This window comes from Onychomys torridus, chromosome 6 (genome assembly GCF_903995425.1).
Source record: "Onychomys torridus chromosome 6, mOncTor1.1, whole genome shotgun sequence".
NCBI classification, from domain to species: domain Eukaryota; kingdom Metazoa; phylum Chordata; class Mammalia; order Rodentia; family Cricetidae; genus Onychomys; species Onychomys torridus.
The window spans coordinates 40003591-40020033 of NC_050448.1; the positions used below are offsets into that span (position 1 = coordinate 40003591).

General features: G+C 41.6%; 1 protein-coding gene across 1 annotated transcript; it reads left to right on the top strand.

Annotated features, from left to right (window-relative positions):
• The first annotated feature begins 7489 nt into the window (after positions 1–7489).
• On the top strand, positions 7490–13094 carry P2ry1 (purinergic receptor P2Y1). The gene is made up of 2 exons (XM_036190895.1): positions 7490–8663; positions 11292–13094. The coding sequence occupies exon 1, from the start codon at positions 7506–7508 to the stop codon at positions 8625–8627; it is 1122 nt and encodes a 373-aa protein (XP_036046788.1). The 5' UTR covers positions 7490–7505; the 3' UTR covers positions 8628–8663; positions 11292–13094.
• The last annotated feature ends 3349 nt before the right edge of the window (positions 13095–16443 follow it).

Consider the following 16443-nt stretch of genomic DNA (forward strand, 5'->3'; position numbering starts at 1 on the left):
ACACCCTAATGGTTGTGCTGGAACTCTCATCCAATCACTGATGGAAGTAGATGCAGAGAGCCTCGGCCAGGCCCCAGGTGGAGCTCCAGGGTTCCAATAGATGAGAAAGAGGAGGGACTATAAGAGTGTGAATTGATGAGACCAAGATTGGAAAAGCACAGGGACAAATAGCCAAATGAATGGAAGCACATGAATTATGAACCAAAGGCTGTGGAGCCCCCAGCTGGAGCAGGCCCTCTGGATAAGTGAGACAACTGAATAGCTTGAACTGTTTGGGAGGCACCCAGGCAGTGGGACCTGGACCTAGCCTTAGTGCATGAGCTGGCTGTTTGGAACCTGGGGCTTATACAGGGACACTTTGCTCAGCCTGGAAGGAGGGTACTAAACCTGCCTGTACTGAATCCACCATGTTAAAATGGCCCTGGAGGGGATGGGAATGGAGGGGAGGGGCCTAGAGGAAGGTGGGGGCAGGGGTGGGAGGGGGGAGGGCAGGGGAACCCATGGCTTATGTATGAAATTAAAACACAAATATAATAAATTTTAAAAAAGGAAAAAAAGAAAAAATATTTATCCAGTAAGATAGAAAAACAAAGAACACATTCCAAATAATAATCACACTCACTATATAATACCTGTTATTTATTTTGTACATATTGTGTGCTAGGCATAGGCTAGCCACTTTACATTCTTACAGCTGTTTTGTAGTAGAGGAATTATTTAATACAAATGTCAACATAGAGCTGATTTGACTATGTATTGCTTAACTTTTAAGGGGCCTTAACTGACTTCTGAACCCAGTTCTGTCTTCTTTTCTAGACTCTTGTGCTCAATATTACATTAATACACTCATTCTGTACAGTGGATGGTACATATATGTCACAATTCAGGAGTCCTAAGCCCTTAAGATGTATTAGTTTCAGACAGGAGAAGCTTCAACAAAGCAATGTCAAACAGCATCACATAAAACTTGGTACACACTGGCAGTGGCCGTGGTTGGATGAGCTGCTTGGGACACCAAAGGGACCTTGTTACACAAGCAAAGTCCCTTGGTCCACACTATGCCACAGTATATCGAGGAGACTCTACCAGCTAACCTGCATTTGCATTTGTGTCTGAAAAGCAATGCAGGACCTCAAGGTGAGACAGTACTTCTTATCTACTAACTATTCCCATGATATCATCCCCAGGAGACCGAGATGCCTAGCTGCTACATCACCCATCTAGAATCAAGGAAGATGGCCAAAAGCAAAAGTAGCTTGAGACTTATCATTGAAAACATAAAAAGCAAATGACTATTTCTCTACCTGAAGCATGACCTCACTCCTACTTTGATTCTTTTTCAAAAAAAAACAAAAAACAAAAAACAAACAAACAAAAAACTAATGATTTCTTTGTTGATTTGAATGTAATTTTTTTAATGTCATTATGCTGTTAGAAACAGGTAATTGGAGCTATTTGTCTTTAAAAAGTTGATTCGTGGCATGGTTTCTTCATTACCAGGCTAATTCTAGAAGAGTGTCTAAAGCTCTGCCTGTTAAAAGAAAACTATCTGGGGCTAACTTATCCTGCCAGCCTTTGCATAAAAACCTTAACTAAGACAGGCACAGAGGCATCACCTATAACCTCAGCGCTTGGGAAGTAGAGGAAGGAGGATTGCTAAAATTCTCAGCTCAGCCAAGGCTACACAGGAGGAACTTGTCTCAAAACAACAACAACAAACAACCTAAACTGAGCACTGGAAGCACTGCTAAAATGAGTCTGATACTCGTCTGTGCAAACTTTAAGATTGGTTTTGGGAGACACTGCTGCCAGCTCATCTTGTGAGCTGCTTGCTCTTCAGCACGGCTCTCCCCTTCTCCCGATCCCAACCTGTGACTGTAGCTTTTTGTCTCCTCTGTTTCTCCTCCTGCTGTGAAATGAAATCATGAAATAAATTCCAGGAAGCCTACTGATTGAATCCCTGACAAGTGTGTAATTGATGGAGCAGCTGGGCCCTCTTGACACATGACAATCCTCTCCTTCTTTCAGTTAGTTCTATATAATTTCCACCTTAGCCCTCCTCCTATTTCTCCTTTGTTGGAGGACATCTCTGAGAATTCCTTAATTCTCTTGCTTCCAGTATTTCCCTGTTACTTTTATTCGAGGAGGAACACTTTCCTCATTTCCTGAGGTATTCTTCAGAAATCATTCTGTTTTATTTCTTATCCTTAGGAGCTTCTGCAGGGTTTCCTTGTCTGCTCATCAGGGTTTCACTGCTCTTACCTGAAAACTCAGAACAGCTATACCAGCCATTGATCTCTCTCTTTTCATATTGACACCAAACTTAGTTCTGGCGTTTGTGGTGTGGTATTTGCCTACTTTAAAGTTAGAAAGCTTTATTTTAATCAGATTTTCTTTTTCTTTTCTTGCTCGTTGACATACACTGGAATTATTTTCAATGATCTTTTCCATCTTTATTTTAAACAAAAAATTAGGTTTTCTAAAGATGGTAATGAGAATCTGAGTGTAAGAAGATTTTTCTTTGTAAGTTTAAATGCGAAGAGATGTGACTTCAATAATTATCTTTTTTTCAATTTGTATATGGACTGTTGGCTAGTTTTATAAAAGCTATGTAAAGACATAGTGAGTACATTTGAGGAGTTTCTAAGAGTCTCTGTGGCTATCACCACCTTTGAGGGCTTGCTTAATATTTTCTATCTTGAGAGTAGTCTTCTGGGAATTGCTTTTTTTTATACTCCATCTTTACTGACCACTAAGAGTTAAGCTTTCCTATCAGCAACCCTTGCTTTTTTTCCGGCTCCATCACTAGCTTGCACTTTAAAGGTTGTGACCCAAATTTAATCATAATTTCTAGTGTTTACCAGTGGGTGAATTCCCTAACCTTACTGATCAGGTAATTCTATCACTTGTATTATTTACCACAGTAACATTATTGCCAGCTGTAGCAATGGGGTATTCTAGGGTAGAAAAGCAAAGAAGGCTTTTCATTTTTATTTTTTGTTCTTTAATTTTTCTACTTTAAAATGATTAAATTAATATGTGTGTGGATATTTGAAGTACATGTATGTCTGAGAATCACAATGTGTGCCTGGTGCCCACTGAAGCCAGAAGAAGGTATTGGATCCCCTGGAACCGGGGTTACAGATGGTGGTGAGCCATCAAGTGAGTGCTGGATATTGATCTCAGGTCCTCTGGAAGAGCAGCCAATGCTCTTAACCACTGAGCCATCTCTCCAGACCATAGGCAAAGTTTTTTAAGTATACCTAATCTAATGCTGACTATAAAAGCTAAGTCTGTGGGGAGCAAGTGAAGTCCTGAGTGAATGTGTGTTGTTGATAGGAGCATGGCCATGTCAAGGATGTCAACGCCCCAGCTCCCTGGGAGTGGCAGAGTCTTCCCAAGGTGAGGCTCAGAAGGATGGCACCGCCTTCCTCTGGATCCGGTGCAAATGTGGAGCATGTGCAGAAATGTCCACCACAGTTTTTCTCCCTGACGATGTTTATGGTCTGAAGATGGATCATACTGGGATTAGCCAAGCCTGCCTCCTGCCTTGAGTTCAGCTGTGTGCTATAAACCCTTCCTCACTTTTCAATGGTTATATAATAAACATGACAAGCTTCTGGGGTGCTGTGGCTTCTTCAGCCGAGAGCCCAGACAACCTGATCTCTGCTTTTCTCTGTATGTCTGTATATGTGTCTGTCATTTCTTCCTTTCTTGCCTCATGTCAGGGCTCTGGAAGCCATTCGCAAGACTTTTGTTGCTATGTTGCATGGTATTGTGGTAAGCTTTGTGTATTATTGGCATTTTCAACTAAATTATAAATATCTTACTAGCCACTTATATCTGTAAGGGTGGAATGGTATGATACCTTTCCCTATGCATCCTAAGGGTCCTGGGGGAACACACCTCTAACACTAAGCAGATTAGTAGCAGAAAATTATCAATTTTCTGTAACCAAAGTTTATGTGGAATGGGAACCTGGAAGAATGAAGGGGCAAAGCCACAAAGGAAGCTGTCTGCTTTTATTCTTAGGTTTGGTAAAACTGCCAGCAAATAAAAAGGGAAATCTAGCCCTGTCTGTTTAGATTCTTCTTAGTACCTCTGGGTATCATTTCTTCCTTGGAGGCACTGTCAGTGACCTTGTTAGATCTCTTGGTTGGCTGAAGAGCAAAGGACTCAGAGCACAAGACAGTCTGGCTCCTGAGCCTCAACTCAAGAGACATGTAGAGGCTTATAAACAGGAGAAGAGGAGGTCAGAGAGATCTTGCCCAGGTATCCCCTCAGGTTCCTTTAGTTCAGACCCTTAGGCATGTCAAAGACAAATACTTTGAAGTACCTGAGCCCCAACACACTGGAACTCCAATTCATTACCAATCAGCATCCAAGTGCTTGCAGCAAATATTGGAAGTAATATGGGGCATATGTTTCTCCTATACTTTAGGCATATATAATTTATTCAAATATGAATATGGACATAGTCTGCCTTAGGTGATCTTTTAATTTTTTTCCTTCATTGAATCTAGTTCAGTATTTCACAAATTGAAAGTTACTAACAAGTGATTGTAACTTATTCCTAAAAAGTACATTTTTTATTTTAATATTCCCTAAACATAGTATAAATACATAGTTAAATATGATCAATATAAAAGTAATATTTAAAATAATCACTCCATTTAAAACTCAATTTTAAAATGTCTACATTGCAGTCTGGTTCTCTAAATTTCTAGTAGGTTTTCTGAGAGTACTTAGTGCTATTTGGACCAAAGGTAGATTTCAAAACACTCACATGATGAGCTAATGCCTTTGCAACAGACTTCTGAGCAAGGTTATATATTGCTTAGACTGCAAACAAAAAATGCCAAGGAATGAGCTGTCAAGGCCTCCTGAGTACCTTTGAAATGCTTAGTGGTTTTTCCTTGTTTCCTTTTTCTTCCTAGTATCGTGCACAGCCCTGCTAGCAACCTGCCAATCATACAATGTAAGATTATCTCTGAAGGCTTACACTTATGGAATTCTACGACATGGAGACAGGAAAGTAACAAGAGATAACATAGCTGTTTCAGAACGGAGGCACCTTTGCCCCCTGGCCCAGTCTAGTGTCATCCTCATCATGCTTTGGGGCCAACCACACACACAGTGCCAGTGTGTTCATTCTGTCCATGTAGACACAACTTCCTATCTCCCCGAAGGATCTGCTGGGTGGTGTGGAGAAATCTTCGTTCTGGGATCTAAGCAAGAAGCTCATGATTTTCCTTTAAGGCTTTTTGTTTGTTTACTCCCCCCCCCCCACATTGTGTGTGTGTGTGTGTGTGTGTGTGTGTGTGTGTGTGTGTGTGTGTGACGGTCCACATGAGTGCGGAGTATGAATGGGGAGGTCAGAGGATAACTTGTAGGACTCAGTTCTTTCCTTCCACCACGTGAGTTTAGGGATCAAACTCGGGTTCTCAGGCTTAGTGGTAAGTGACAAACGCCTTTACGGGACAAACGCCTTTACGGGCTGAGCCATTTCACGAACCCCTACTCAGTGTTTTTTAAGGGAACAAAGTCGTTTAATATATGGGACTAGAAAGAAATAGTTATAGTATAAAGTTAAAGACATTTCATTCTCATATTTTTTTTCTACGAGAGAAACGTATTTGTTTAATGTAGCACACAAGATACATTAATCAGTGAATTGTCATGAAGTGCTTGGTGTTCTCCTTGGGAGAGTCTGTTTAATTATGTCTTCAAGCAGGAAACAATCCATTTAGTTTACAATTAAATGTAAACACATTTTGGAATATATTGCCTACATTTTATGCATTCGGAGGCCTAAACTGAGATCAGCAATAAATCTACTAACTATACTGGTCATTTGTCTGTATTTTTAAGATAGCTGCTAGAGGAACGTGCAATCACGAACTTCAAGAAATAGGATTGGTAACAAGGCCAAACCATTCATTAATCACTTCCCAAATGGAAAAAAAAAAAAATCTTTCTCTATAAAGCTGTGTTTAACACTCAGTTTGATTTTGGAATACTTTTACTGTAATCTCTGGCATTTAATTAAATGTAAATGGAGGTTTGAGGGTGCTTGTCTTTTCCCGGAAGTGTTAGCAGACAAGTTGTAGTGATGATATATGTAGCATTAACTAACAGCAGTTAGTTCGGGCTCTTAAGGGCATTCTCAGAATAATGATACCAGTGATGCTGGTTTATTAGCATTTTGCTGAGTAAGTGAAAAAAAAAAACAGTTGAGATTAACAACAATAAAAAACAACAATAAAAACAAACAGACATGAAGGGCAGAACGCGACTCGCCCATGCTGCTTACCACCCTCGCTCATTCAGAGCTGGCAGCCTCTGGGATCAGCAGGTTCCTACACGCACTGGGCAAAGCAAGGCGCTGTGCAGGGCCAGGGCGTGCCCACCTGCAAACTGCTGGCTGTCTGGAGCCTGCAAACACCTTGCGAGTTCTGAGAGGCTCTGGAGATGTCTGCCTAGACCGCTCAGCTCCAAGCTGTAGGCAGAATGCTGCCAGCGTCCAGAAGCTTTGCTGTGTGTCAGCAACTTCACTTTACAGAGCTAGCTGGCTGGGGGTCTGATGAAACCCCTCTGACCAATCGCTCGCCAGTAGCCACCGCTGCCCTAGCGTACCTTTTGCTCTGGCTACTGATTCGAGCGGCCCGCCGTGCCAGGCGTGCAGGGGCACAGCGATCCCTGCTTCCAGGGGCCACCTCCCGCCCCTAGCACCCAGCCCTGAGCCGGCCGCCACGAGCCTGAACAGCGGAGACACGCCCCTCTCCTCCCAGCGGTGCTCCGACTCGCCCCGGCTCCCTGGCTCCGCCCACCGCGCTGGGAGCCTGGCTCTTTTTCCTGCCCCCTGCACTCGAGACCCAGAAGAGCCTCGGTTAGAGCTGCAGCCTTCATGGACGGCCAGTTGGGTGCAGGCTAGCAGCGTCGGGTCCGCGGCCACGAGCTCTCCAAGGGACCTTCGGAGGCTGAGCGCGGCCGGAAGAAGCAGCGCGGGAGCCCCGGCGAATGTACCGGCTTGCAAGGTAGGGATTAGACAGATGGCCGGGCAAAGTTGATCAATGCGGGGAGGTGGCTGGCCTGCGCCCTCTTGCCGCTGGGAACCGCCGAACGACTTGGACTTGACCCCGCCGCGCCCTGGGAGCGCAGTGCAGCGCCGATTTGGTGCCCCGCGCGGGAGCGCACTTGCAAACTTGGTGGAGGTGCCCTGCGCGTCCTGTTGTGTAACCTTCGCGCCGCCAGCTGGACCGGGAAGTTGCCTGCCCGTCCTTCGGCGGTTTAGTCGCAACCCCGGGGTGAATTTCATGGCCCGCGACGAACGCGCGGCCAGAGCCGGCGTGGGCGAGCCCCCGCGCGCCCCGACTCGTGGGGAACTCCCGCGCACGGTCCCTGCCCTTCGCCCGCGCCTCCGATGCGCGCTGAGCCTCTCGCTGCTGCCGCCCGCTCGCCGCGGTCTGCCCCTCCGAGTTGTTGCCTGAGTTGGAGAGCAGAGGATGACCGAGGTCCCTTGGCCGGCTGTCCCCAATGGGACGGACACAGCCTTCCTGGCTGGCCTGGGCTCCCCTTGGGGAAACAGTACGGTAGCCTCCACAGCAGCAGTCGCCTCTTCATTCAGATGTGCCCTGACCAAGACCGGCTTCCAGTTCTACTATCTGCCGGCGGTCTACATCTTAGTGTTCATCATAGGCTTCCTTGGCAACAGCGTGGCTATCTGGATGTTCGTTTTCCACATGAAGCCTTGGAGCGGCATCTCCGTGTACATGTTCAACTTGGCTCTGGCCGACTTTTTGTACGTGCTCACCCTGCCAGCCCTCATCTTCTACTACTTCAACAAGACTGACTGGATCTTCGGGGATGCTATGTGCAAGCTGCAGAGATTCATCTTCCATGTAAACCTCTACGGCAGCATCTTGTTCCTCACCTGCATCAGCGCACACAGGTACAGCGGCGTGGTGTACCCGCTCAAGTCTCTGGGCAGGCTCAAGAAGAAGAATGCCATTTATGTCAGCGTGCTGGTGTGGCTCATTGTGGTAGTGGCCATCTCCCCCATTCTTTTCTACTCTGGCACTGGGATTCGGAAAAACAAAACCATCACCTGCTATGACACCACCTCCGATGAGTACCTACGAAGTTATTTCATCTACAGTATGTGCACAACAGTGGCCATGTTCTGCATCCCCTTGGTGCTGATCTTGGGCTGTTATGGATTAATTGTTAGAGCTTTGATTTACAAAGACCTGGACAACTCTCCTCTCAGAAGGAAGTCCATTTACCTGGTAATAATTGTCCTGACGGTGTTTGCTGTGTCTTACATCCCTTTCCACGTGATGAAAACAATGAATTTGCGGGCGCGGCTGGATTTCCAGACCCCAGAAATGTGTGCTTTCAATGACAGGGTCTATGCCACTTACCAGGTAACACGAGGTCTAGCAAGTCTCAACAGCTGTGTGGACCCCATTCTTTATTTCTTGGCGGGAGATACATTCAGAAGGAGATTGTCCCGAGCCACCAGGAAAGCTTCCAGGAGGAGTGAGGCCAATTTACAATCCAAGAGTGAAGAAATGACTCTCAATATTTTATCTGAATTCAAGCAGAATGGAGACACAAGTTTGTGAAAGCCCAAGACCCAAACACCTCACTTTTGTAACATGGTAGGATGCTCATAGAACCTGCTGCTTTTCTTCACCTTAAGTTCCTAGTAATGTTAGAGAATATTACAAACAAGAAAGTAGTGAGGGTTTTATGTATATATAAAGAAGCATCAATTTATTATACATTCACATTTATTTTTCTTTCCTGTAAGCTCGCTCTCTCTCTCTCTCTCTCTCTCTCTCTCTCTCTCTCTTACTAATTAGAAGCATATGTAATCAAACAGTACTACCTAGATAAACACTCCCTCTTCTTTGAAATTCACAGGCTTTTCTATTATTTAAAGTGTGTGTGCATGTGTAGCAGAGTGATTTTGATATTAAAAGTTTCTCCAAGAAAACTGGCCACCTGGAATTTGAGTTTGTGATTTGTCCAGCCTCTGTTGCTGTGAATAACGCACAGTGTAAACCAACTAAAATCTATACTTTCAGAAACCGTTTGGCATCCTCATTCAGTAATGAGCAGATGCCTGTGGTACATGCCTTTCAGTTCCTCAGAAGCATAGATGGTGGCTGATAATGTCTTTGGGGAATTGAATACAAAAATAGAATCAATGAACTTTCATGTGTGGAAAATGAGTATTTCCAGTTATTTCTGGAAAACTGATTACTGCACATTGCTTGTTTAATGTTTGGTGGTAAGAGGCTGCATATTATGTTATTGGCAAAATGCATTCAAAATAATTGGAGTGCATGTGTTTTTCTTATAAATATTGTGGGCTGTTAGGCTTCCTGGGATAAAAAGTTCTCACTTGCACCATTGCTATGTAGTGTCTTTGGACTTTGTGTTCCAAGAGAAGTGCTCACTCACATCTGTGAAAACACTTTTGAGAAATCACAGTCAAATTTCAGACTACAGGTTGACTGGGTGAAGCAGCAGGACTGTTGGTAGACTGGGAGCTATTGGGCAGGACTGTCAGTGTTTCAGAGGGCCACAGTTGACAGACATTCACAGTGCAGCTGCTGGTGGGGAGAAGCGTTCTAGAGGGATGTAAAACTCAAATAACGACGGAAGGTTCCTTCTATTTCTTCAGAGTCCTTGAAAACATTAAATGCAGACTGAAAAGTGAATGGGAAGCAAGTCATAGGTGTGCCAAAAGCATGGAAAGCAATCTTTTAACAAATTATAATCTTTTTTTTTCAGAGCCAAGTGCTCTACCACTGAGCTAAATCTCCAACCCAAATTATAGTCTTTTAATGACTCTTAAAATGAATAACAACTGCAAAGAGAAAAATAAAGGAAATTAACTTTTAAGTACCCAAAGTACCATAAAACTGAAAAGAAGGTCATTGAAAGTCATCATCAGGCCATCTGTAGACAGGGGATAAGCCAGGGCTTTCTGCTCTTGCTGCTAGATGGTAGTGAAATGTTTGTAAAGTAGATTGAAATTTAAAAATAATTTTCAATGAATAATGAATTGTTACATTGATAGCCCTTGGAATCATCAAATTTTATTTAATTAAGATAATGAGGAAATAAAAGTCACAAATAAATAATCCGATTTTTAAGGAACTTTAACTGTGAAAGCTAGTCTTTACACAGCAATCCTCTGAGTTTGTAAATGGTGGTAAAAAGTGCTTTTAAAATACTTTATAAGAAAAAAACAAAAAAGAACCTTTGTGCCCAGTAGGATATAATGACATAAAATTCAGGGTTTGATGTCAGTTTTTAAACACACAAGTGACTGGGGATCTGGGAGATCTTGGGAGTGCTTCCATTTGCCCAATCTCTTGTTACTTAGATCCATGAAGAAAAGCTGCATTTAGCCTTCCTATCTAGTGGTTCCTTTACGAATTCAGTATTACCATAAAAGCCAACTGAAGAAGACACTTCCAGTGTCTTCCACTTCTGAGGTTTTCAGAGTTCCCAAGTGGTAAGATTCATGTAGCATTTTCTGTTTCAGAATTCTACAGACAAAATCTAAAATACATCCTCATTATGTTGACACTTCAAAATGTTCAGTGGCTCAAAAGTAATTTTGTTAAGCTAATCCAAATGGAAATTTCAGAAACGCACAGCTCAGTGATCCATATGTCTATATAATTTCCTCATTATTTAATACAGTTTTCTCCATTTGAGTCTTAGGTTGCCAGCCTGATTTTGGATATGTGTTAAATGCACTGTTTCAACTTTCATAAACAGTTCTTTGAGAGTGTATTTTGGTGAGGGGACCAAGGTCCCCTTTTACACTTTGCCACATTCCTCATTCTGGGGACTGGCCCCAGGTCCTAGTGGATACTAGGCAAGAGTTCGACCACTGAGCTATAGCCCCAGCTTCTAAGGAAGAACGCTTTCTTCCTTAACTTGCTTCGTCATTTAATATAGTAGCAAGACTGACTTTGCCAACTTCTTCCAGGTCAAAGGAAATCCCTGAGAGGATCTGTGCATGTACAGGTCAGGATGAAGCAACACTTTATTGGCCAAAAGACCAATTTGTGCCACTAGATATGAGTAATCATGTCCATAGTAAAGACAGATATGTTGACATTTGGGTGAAGGACACCTAAAATTGTAAGATTTAGCAAGTCATTGAATTTCACACTACAAAACTGTTTTCATTCCAACAAGGGTTTATGTTTGTTTCTGGTTTTGTTGTTATTCCTTACAAATTGCTCTTTGAATCTTTGAAGGTTGCTTTGAACTTATATTGAACTACAGGGATAAATTAAGAAGAAACTTAGCATACAAGAGAGAATTCAAAATTAAAACCACCATGTGGCCACTGAGAAGTTGTTGGAGTCCTGACACTTGAAGTCCATTCTTCATGAACAGAAAAGGTGATGGGACATCCATTTGTTGACATCATGAGTGCTGTGGGAAATCGTGAAAAGCAGACAGTGAGAACTGTATGGAACCTTTTTCTGTGCTTCCTAGGACTCTTCCATCTAGTCCTTGGATAAAATTCTCGGTGTTCACCAACTATGGTATGGACAGGTTGAAACCTGAAAATCTCTGCTTACTCAGCCAGGATACTAAACCAGCTTTTGATATGACAGATACCAGTACTTAGCAACAGCTAGAATTCAACTAGTGACAGGACTTAGACAATATGGTACTAGTAAATATGTATTGGAGCATTTCTTTTGCCGATCGAATGTAATTATTGTAATAGTATTTATTGATGAAGCTCACAGTCCTTCAGCTGTACAGGCTGTAAAACTTCCTTGAAGGTATAAAATACTGATGTAAATTCTATTTATTGCAATGTATAATATTCAAATGTCACACTGGCATATTTTACAATAATATATAATGCTAGATAAAATGACAACTATATTTAAGATGTTTTTCAGATATTAATATCAAACATTTAAGACTAGTTTGTGTTTGGATATAAAAAAAAATCTGTTTTATTATGTGTTTAATTTTCCCTGAATTTAGATTTGCATGCTTTCCTTTTATTTAGGGTTCTTGTTCTACAGACATGATTTGGTGTTAGATTACTATAAGATTCATAGCAAGTATGGAATTTGTTAGACAGGTTCTATATTGTGTACATTATATATATTTATATTGTAGAAAGTTTGTGTTGTCTTTTCAGAAAGTTTAGAATATTGCCCTAACTATGGTCAGGGCTTCCACTGCCAAAGGCTAGAGGTTTGTCTTTTATTCAAAACTGATGATTTAGAAGTCCAGTAGGTTGGGCATTATAGATATAACATACGGATTTAAACACCAATTTAGTGAAATAGAGAGAAAAAAGTGCAGCTGATAGATTCTGCTAGATCTGGAAGCTTTGTATTGTATTTTTTCTTAAGGTCACACAGTACAATCTTAACTTCTTTGAAGTGGGGTTTTTATGTAACACTACCAACAAGTTCAGCATTGCCATTGATTTTAATCTGTTTTCTTTGAGCAGAAACTTTAATGCCAACATTTTTAGTGATAACTGTATCATTTGGCTGCTAAATTCTGTCACATTTTCTAAATGAAGGTGAACTTATGTTACATATCAAACTGTGTGCATTTGAGTTGTGTTTTAGCGATTTTGCAAGAAAATTTTATTTTTATACTATCTGTGATTTTCATGTAGATGACTGAAGCAGATTTCTTTGTGGATAACAGTGCTATCGAGTGGTATGGAACAGTGTTACTTGACGTTTTGAACCTTCTCAGGTTTATTTGCATCAGTGGTAGCTTAACAAAATTTGGATTGATTTCATGTCATTGTCTTTGTAATAAAGGAGAGGTACACTCCTGTAAAAGCACAGTATTGTTTGACTGTAGGAGGCTGCAGAATCTCCCATTACTATGCTTTTGCGTGTTTGTGTATGTGTGTGTGTGTGTGTGTGTGTGTGTGTTGTGTTCAAGGCATGGCAGCCAACCTTGTATCTGCTATTTATAGTAACAGCAGAGCTTCATAATTGTGGTCATCAGAATTATACTTATCATAGACAATTAAAACTGAGAAAGATTCAATAAAACTATGAAACGTGGTGACAGTGTCTGTGTTATTACACTGTTCTTGCTCAAGAGTTTCCCCACATTTAACACATCATAATACAGAGTGGAAAAAACTTCAGGACACACTGGATTATTTAGGGTAGTTTCTTAAAATGACAACTGGACCCTAACATTTTATGATAAAAGAAGTATCCTTATGCAAGTTAATCCCTAAGATTATTATTATTTGATGTTTAAAAGAGGATATAGTCAATTTGGGGAGTAGTGGTTTTGAGATAGTGTTTTTCTGTATAACAGCCCTAGCTGTCTTACACCTTGCTTCATGGATCAGACTGGCCTCAAACTCACAGAAATCCACCTACTTCTGCCTATCCGTGGAAGTAATTAGGCTAACCATCTTTTGTAGGTTCTGTTTTCCAGTTTATAGTGCCTTTCTTTGTCTCCCAAGTATAAGATGTACACACACATACGTGTGTGTGTGTGTGTGTGTGTGTGTATGTGTGTTGGTGTGTATTACAGTGTATATGTACATTGTAGTATATAGGAATGTATGTATGTTAGAGTGTGTGTGTATGATGAAGTGTGTGTGTGTGTGTGTGTGTGTGTGTGTGCGCATGCTGCATGCTAGAGTGTGTATGTTGGAATGTGTGAGTGTGTGTGCTACAGTGTGTGCTGAAGTGTGTGTAATTCATACTTGGGAATAATGCACATAATTATCTTGATATTTTAAGACTGTCCTAAAGTTTTAAGAAATTTGACTTTTTAAAGTTTAGAGTTACAGAACATTTTCTACAGATAAAGGTGCATTTTATTTCTGTTCCTTCTGTTAATGGCTTAGAAAATTTAAATACTCTTTTCAGGAAATTTATAATTCTGCCCCAAATATGGTCAGCGCTTCCATTTCCAAATGTAAAAACTGTCCCTATATACAAAGCTCGTCTGATATGGTCCGGAGATCTGACAGCACAAACATTGTAGATAGAGCAGATGTCACTTGAAATCTGTGTTCACATTTTTTCTGTGCTTGCTAACCCTGCAAAGTTGCAGTGCTCTGGGGCTGGTCCTGGGGTCTGCCCTGAGCAGTCAGCATGACTGTTGGGACTGATAAACAATCCAAACCAGCAGCTGTGGGTACATCAGGCCCCTGTACTGAGCAGCTGGCCAGACAATGGTGACCCAGGAATAGAGCTGGGGATGTAATGGGGATATGGAGGCAAGTGGGCTGCCTTTCATACGGAGTAGCAAAAAAAAATTTTCACTGCCTTTTTTTTGATTGCTTGTTGGTTAGAAATGACCAGTGTGAAGATGGCAAAGCCTCCATGATGGACTAAGACAAAGACCTTGCAGGTGATCCAGTAAATTCTGTCACTTTGGTTTATAGGTAAGAGTAAAATTCCCATTCATAGGCAGAGATATGAATGAACACACTAATTAAGGGTTATGAGGGATGAGCTTCAGCACAGGAAACAGAATAGAGAATAATGGTCAGCATCAGTAAATGATTTCAGTGTGTGTGTCCTAGGTTCTATTAGAGGTTTTAATTTACTTTTTTTTGTTGAAGACATGATCAAAACTTGTAAATTATCTATTACTCTAGTAAAAGGTGGCATGACTATCTAAAGAAACAGGATGAGACATTTGTTTTTCAAAACTTTTTTTTCTTTTTTCAAAACTGTTTTTAAATAAATGCAAAGGTACTTGTCTAATTTTGTTACATGCAATCACTTATTTAAAACTGTTATCTTTTTACAGTCATAATTTCCAAAAATGTGTATTTTAAGCTGAAGGGGCTCTTGCCAACAACCCAAGCATGGCAAACATGGCTCTTGCAGACCTTGCCCTTCTCCTCCATACCCTCTGCCTTGCTAAAAAAAGAACCCTAGATTACATTCCTAAAGCTAACCCCTGCAGTCTGTTCCCTTATTTGGCTACTTCCTCCTGAGGCTGACTACCAAGATCCTGCTATCAAAGCATTAAAGTCCAGCAATCAAAAGCCCCCTTTGGCTCACCTAATTAGCATGCCCAGTTAAAATTAAATGCCTCATCCTAACACAAGGTTTCCCCTTGTACCTTTTTAAACTGCCATTTGCCTGTGTGCTACATCTGTCTCCTCTCTATCCAGAGGCAGTCCTTTGTCCCTCCAGGACAAAAATACCCCTTCCCTCTTCCCTTCTTTTTCCTTTCTCTTTCATCCTCTATTCCCCGTCTTTGTCTCTTATTCCCTGCCCGTTGTCCCTCTGGGCAAATAGGCAAATAAATCTCCTTTGTGCTGAGAACTTGGTCTTGGGGTGTCTGGAGCCAAGTTTGAGGTCCCTACAGAAGTCATTATACTTGATTTGTACAAGTGTTGACCACAACTTTTTATACCATATCTTTAGGTTTGGACTGTCACCTTCTTAAGTGTAAGAGCATGACCTTGCCCTCAGAAAGCCTCAGCTCTGAACTCGATGCTGTTACCTACAGCTTGTGTTTCCTTGTCAAGTTTTTTTAAGCTTTTCTGTTTCCGTATTCTGTTATCAACAAGAATGGCATAATAATAAGCGCCTTTTACAGAGTTGGAGGGTAAGACAGTGTGTACAAAGATTCCCCACAGTGCACAGTTACACATTCTAGGGCTATTTTGGAATCAGGGAAATCCCACTCGTTGCTCTTACTTGGCAGTCTGTAGGCAGGGGCTGCTCTGCTGCCACTACTCCAGGTTTCTGCTGCTTTCTTTCACACTTGGAGGCTTTCCCAATCTCCTCCTACCCTCATCGTATTGTAAGACTATGAGGACACATAATATTATCCTTTTGCTTACTTCATTGGATGTTTAAAGTCATAATAAGCAAGAAATCCACATTTTTATGCTTTGCACTATGCTATTTACACTGTGAGACAGAGATGCATAAGATAAAGTGTATCCAGCTAAAAGCATATTAACAGGAAGCGTCTACTGACCTCCCTTTCCAGGCCTTACCTCTCAAGTTCATGGTTTATTTTCAATCACCACAGTCTGGAGTCTGCTCTTCATTTGTGCAGATGCAGAAACTTGATCTCAACAGTTCATCTAGAGTTCACCAACACTGAGGGACTGACTCACACCAAGCAAACTGACAAGAGAATCATTTACCAGCTAGATTGCCAATTCTTAATGTACAATGGCCATATCCCAGTCACAATAGCAGGCATCTGCCTTTTTGTTTGGGGGGGGGGGGATCTAATTATATATTAGAAAGATGCCTGCAAAGCTTAAAATAAGAAGAACGATTGCGACATTCTTGAAAAGCTTGTCTAAAAAGGAGAGGCCAGCTGAAAGAGTGACATGTCCCCAGAGACACTGGCCTTGCTATCCAGTATCTGTTTTTTACTTGGGAATCATCAGCTGCTTTGCTGTCT

Excerpts from the sequence above, each read along its gene's own strand:
- P2ry1 (XM_036190895.1), top strand. The coding sequence starts at position 7,506 with ATGACCGAGGTCCCTTGGCCGGCTGTCCCCAATGGGACGGACACAGCC.